At 35.0% G+C, this 5,409-nt stretch overlaps 1 protein-coding gene across 4 annotated transcripts in view; it reads left to right on the top strand.

The window, feature by feature from the left end:
• The window catches only part of ERCC8 (ERCC excision repair 8, CSA ubiquitin ligase complex subunit), a 59,140-nt gene that overhangs the window by 18,070 nt on the left and 35,661 nt on the right, over positions 1-5,409 (top strand). For 3 of the 4 annotated variants that reach the window (XM_007453229.1, XM_007453226.1, XM_007453228.1), the window contains 2 exons: positions 1,008-1,109; positions 4,684-4,807. In XM_007453229.1, coding sequence (XP_007453291.1) covers positions 4,786-4,807 — 22 coding nt within the window. In that variant the 5' untranslated portion in view covers positions 1,008-1,109; positions 4,684-4,785. Of the gene's footprint in view, positions 1-52; positions 262-1,007; positions 1,110-4,683; positions 4,808-5,409 lie in introns of all 4 variants that reach the window. The other variant, XM_007453227.1, reaches the window with a different exon arrangement.

Raw genomic sequence — 5,409 nt, 5'->3', positions numbered from 1 at the left:
GAAAGAGAATCATATTGTAACCAGACTTTGATTTTGAGCTTTATGCTCAAAGAAATGAAGTTTCTTTTCTAAGATGTTCAAGGAAATAAAATGTGAGTCAAGAATTTTATATCCAACCAGACTAATTTTCAAGTACAAAGGGACTAATTATCAGTAACATACAAGAATTCAGGGAGTGTTGTTCTCATTAGGCCTTTCTTAAGAATCTACTGGAGACTAAAATCAGAACAAGAATGAATAGAGACAGCACCAGAATTGATGGTGAGCAGTAATACTAACAAATAGCAATACTTTATATAGATGCATAAATGTTTACATATATAGATATATAAATTAAATTCACAAATCTATGTGTTTTCCCTGTTAGATTGTAAACTGGGGCATCAGGAATCATGCCTGTCTTGTTCATAGTTGAATTGGCATAACGCCTAGCATATTGCAGAAGCTCAAAATTGAATGAGTTGAGTAAATGCATTCATAATGGAGAGAAGAAATCTAACACTTATGGATCCCCTATTTTTTGCCAGGCAGTATAAAAGCCCTTTGCATGTGACTTATCTTTGTATCAACTTTATGGTTTAGGTGAAAATGTCCCACTTTTCACAAGGAAAAACCTTAGGTGAAGTAACTTGCCCAGGGTCAGGTAGCTAGCATCAGTAATAACTGGTCTGTCTGATTCCATTTATAACTAGGCCATTTAAAATGACTTTGTAATATGTCACTTCCTTAAATAAGAAGTATCTTTTGCCATCTTCTTTCTACTGACCTTTCTTTTTGGAATCATGAAGGTAAATTTTAACTGATCACAGATTGAATCATTCTATACTCATTCTTCCACAAATATTAGATTAAAAATTTTAGTTTATTTCAGCCTATACTAATGAAGATTTACTCTGTATTTATGGGCATAATAAATTTGAGTTTGTAGGTCAGTAATTTTCAGAAATACTTGGTCATAAATGAACTATATAAAATAATAAATTAATGTGAACTTTTTTTATTATTAGCATGTTATCAGGTGGTTCAGATGGTGTGATGGTGCTTTATGATCTTGAGAACTCCAGCAGACAACCTTATTACACATGTAAAGCAGTGTGTTCCATTGGCAGGTGTGTATTAAAAATGTAATTCATGAATTTATAAACATTTGAGTATTTTTTGCATCAAATGCAAAACATGAAAAAACTTTTGGTTATGTTCTTTTTGTTCTCCACCTACATAGCACACCTTAGTAACTAATTTTAGTTTTTAGACTACTTAGCATAAGACTCATTTGAGTCTTTCCAGCTAAATATAAACACAAATTAGATTTTTCAAGTATCATTAATAGAACAAAAAGATTAACAGCTAGAAGCCATAAATGTACTAACAATCACACACACACACACACACACACACACACACACACACACACACCCCCCTTTCTTACCTCTCTATTTACTCAAAGCTGCCTAACTTAACATACTTCTCTGTCTTGAATTTTTTTTACTGTTTACTGGCTTTCCAATCTTGTGAGAATTATTTTTAAGTTTTTAATAAAGTGTTTTGTTTTAATTTGTTCATAATCATCACTTAATTCTTTTTCATTTCCTGTATTTGATCTGATTTTTTTTTTTTTGAGGAGACCTTGAATTAACAGAGAGAATAGGTGTGGAAAAAATGTTTTCAAGAGGAAAAACTTCATGAACATTCATATCAGCAACCACTCTGTATTAAAGCTGTTCCCAAAGCACTAGATAGATGCATAAGTTCATGGAATATTTGTGAGGAGATTTACGAATGTTTCTTGGCTCTGGTGCTTCACTTTGGAAATACAGATTTAAGGAAACTATTTCTCTGAGCCTCTGACAAAACTATTTTGTCTTAGAGATAATTATACTTGCCCTATTATTCTTATAAGTTTTCTGTAAGACTTAAATACTGTCTTTTAGAAAGCATATTAAAAATTGTAAAGCCATCATATAAATAGGAAGCAATATAATTATAGGTACACTTGGTACAAAACAAGATACCACTTCAAGTACTCTGGAACTTGGTTCCTAAGAGGCTTACACCATTTTATATTCTCTCCGCTCCCACCAAACAAACAAAAAATCTAAATTCTAAAGTGTAAGACAATCATTAATTAAATTCATCTTTGTCTTGTTTTATCTTAGCTATCATTTTAACACTGTTAAAATAATATTTTTATATATACCACCTGCTATGTAATGTTATTCCACGAGTGGCTATGATTTGCTTTTCTGGTGTGTGATGTCAAGTAAATGCTTAGGATATCAATCTTACTTTATTATGACTTTCTTCTTAGATTCAAATTCTTAACTTCAAAACCATGACTTTGGTAAATGGGCATATAGTAAGCATCTTTACAAAATGAGTTAAAGTAGCATTTTATATTCAAAGACTTTATAATCTAACTTTAAAAAATAATTTCAATAAAAATTGTTACTAAGTTAATGTGGCTTAGACTGTTTCCTGATATTTATTTTTGCTTTACTTAATGTGTTTGTTCTGAGCACCAAAAAGATTCCTGTACCCAAATTTTTATTAAATGTGAATGAGAATGACAGATCATACATAGTAGGAGAATAATACAATATTTTGTCCTATTTTTAAATCTAAAATATAAATGAGCTTTTATTTGTGATCACTACATTAAAGATTTATTTTATTTAAAACTGGAAAATCTCTGTGTAGATTCTTAGGAACAAGTAGAAATCAGTTCTGTTTATCTTAAGCAGAAATTTATTGGAAAGAAATTTAATATCTCACATAATGGCAGAAAGGTCAAATGTAGAAAATGAGCAGAAAAGCAAGAGAAACTAGGACAAGAGAACACAGTCAAGGTCACACCACAGGAACAATTTAGTTTGGGTTCTGCTACATGTCACAAACATAGATTCTCAACTCCACAGCTATGAATAATTGCTAACTATCCTTGGTTTGCATTACTAGCTGGAGTTTTAGAGTCCCAGGCAGGATTGATGAAGCCCAGGACACATGTTCATGCCCCCACTGCCAAGGGCAAGGGAGAGAGAATATCTGGAGCCCCTTGCTTTATGTAACAAGAGGCAAGGCCCTGCCTTTCAACAAAATGAAGGGAATTTCCCCCCAAAAGGAAGTTTGGATGTTCAGCCAAGAAAAGCGCGCATGTCCACTACAGTCCACCCATTTGGCTGTCCAATATCAGTAAATACCTTTCTTCCCATACCTACCCTTCCTTTTAAAAAAAAAAGTTTCAGCCTGACCTAATGCAAGTATCCATTATTTGACAAATATAATTATCCCCTTCCCCAAAGAGCTATGACCCTAAGTCTGTTTATTTACCACATCCATCTCCAGTTCAGGATAATGTCTATTTTTCCACTGGTTTTATGTGATCTTATATCAGGATTATGCACCCTGTGGGCTCAATTGTATAGTTAACCTATATAAAATAATGGAGGTAAGAAAAAGGAAAGAAAGAGGAAATTAGTTAAAATATATACGTATATACATAACATAGAAAGTAAGGAAATATGAATAGGTACTACAGTCCTTTTTTGCAGCTGTCTCAAGGCCAGCTTGAGGTCTTCAGGTAGCACCACATGTGTCAAGCCCTTTATTCTGTATTGCGATCCAGACCTTCACCTTAAGGAATCAGAACTCATGATGGTCCTATCTGCATAGGGTTGCAGTAGTCTTCTGTTTACTTTTATCTTATTGAAAATTTCTAACATACATGAAAATAGAGAGTAGTATAATGAACTGTGTACCCATCACCTAGCTTCAGCAGCTATCAGTCATAACCAGTCTTGTTTCATCTTTACCCCAACCTACCCAGCTACTCTGAGGATTATTTTGAAGCAAATCTCAGAAGGATATTATTTCATTCATAATTATTTGTATCTCTAAAAGGTAAAAGGTGTTTTATAAGCATAACCCCACTACCACTATCTCACATCTATAATAATTCCTGATATTAAGTATACAGTTGGTGTTCAAATGTCCCACCATTGTCTCTTAAGTGTTCCTAAACAGCCAGTGTCTTTCAATTAACATTCAGTAAAGGACACATACTGTGTTGACCACTGGTTCAGAGCATATGCTGCATCCTTCAGGATAGCACATCATCATCACAAGGTGCTATATTGTAACTGATGTCATAACTGAGTCTTCAACAGATCATGATTCTATGGGTGATGTGTTACATAAGAGTAGTGAATCTCATGGGCATCTACCAGTTGCATTCTTTTGTTGTATAAGTAAGGTTCTTAATCAGAAGCAATACTGTGTGGGACACCACAGAAGTATGTGAGGCAACAACTCTAAGAATGGTGGTGTTGAGAAAATGATGGCCAGGAAAAGCAAATCCAAAACAAGAATAGTTATCTCTTCCAGTAAGGAAAAATCACTGTCTCCATGAAGCGGTCCAGTGTAGGTGGCTGATCCCTCCAGGATATAGCATTGAAATCAGAAGTCTCTCATTTTATGAGCCTTAGTAGGAAGCAGCCCTCCATATCATACTGTGAAAGCTTAAAACTAGAGATGCCTAGATATTCTCTTTCTCTAGACAGCTAGGACATGGCATGTGATCTAGGTTTGGCCATTCATATCATCGTTCCTGAGACTGCTACTCGTGAATATAGTATCAGTTTTGAAACTCAAATCAGTTATCTCTAAATTTTGATTACTGTTTTGTAGAAGCCATCCTGATGTCCACAAATATAGTGTGGAGACTGTACAGTGGTATCCTCATGACACTGGCATGTTCACATCAAGCTCATTTGATAAAACTCTGAAAGTATGGGATACAAATACGTTACAAGTAAGTACATTTAAAACTTTTCCAAGTTGCTCTGTGCAATAAATGAGAACTTAATCCTAAACCATTTTAGTGTGATTGTTTGCTAAGATGTCATATATGGAGCTTCCCTGGTGGCGCAGTGGTTGAGAGTCCACCTGCCGATGCAGGGGACGCGGGTTCATGCCCCGGTCCCAGAAGATCCCACATGCCGCGGAGCGGCTAGGCCCGTGAGCCATGGCTGCTGAGTCTGCGCGTCCGGAGCCTGTGCTTCGCAACGGGAGAGACCACAACAGTGTGAGGCCTGCGTACCACAAAAAAAAAAAAAAAAAAAAAAAGATGTCATATATGGTAGATGTGAAATTAGTATAGCAGTTAAGGAGAGCTAGAGTGCTTGAGTTCATATCTTGGTTCTGCTGCTGACTGTCTATGTGATATTTGTCTGAACCTCTCTGTATTTATCTGTAAAGGGGGTAATGATTGTACCTTATAGAATGGTTGTGAGGATTAAATAGGTCAATATGTGTAAAGTACCTGGAACAGTGCCTAGCATATAGTAAGTGCTCAAAAACCATTAGCTATTATTATTATTTGCTTTATTATTCAAAAACTACTATGGTCTAGTG

This window comes from Lipotes vexillifer, unplaced genomic scaffold, assembly GCF_000442215.2.
Source record: "Lipotes vexillifer unplaced genomic scaffold, Lipotes_vexillifer_v1.1 scaffold366, whole genome shotgun sequence".
Taxonomy (NCBI): domain Eukaryota; kingdom Metazoa; phylum Chordata; class Mammalia; order Artiodactyla; family Lipotidae; genus Lipotes; species Lipotes vexillifer.
The sequence above is the reverse complement of the archived record's forward strand: the minus strand, read 5'-3'. Positions and strand labels throughout refer to the sequence as shown.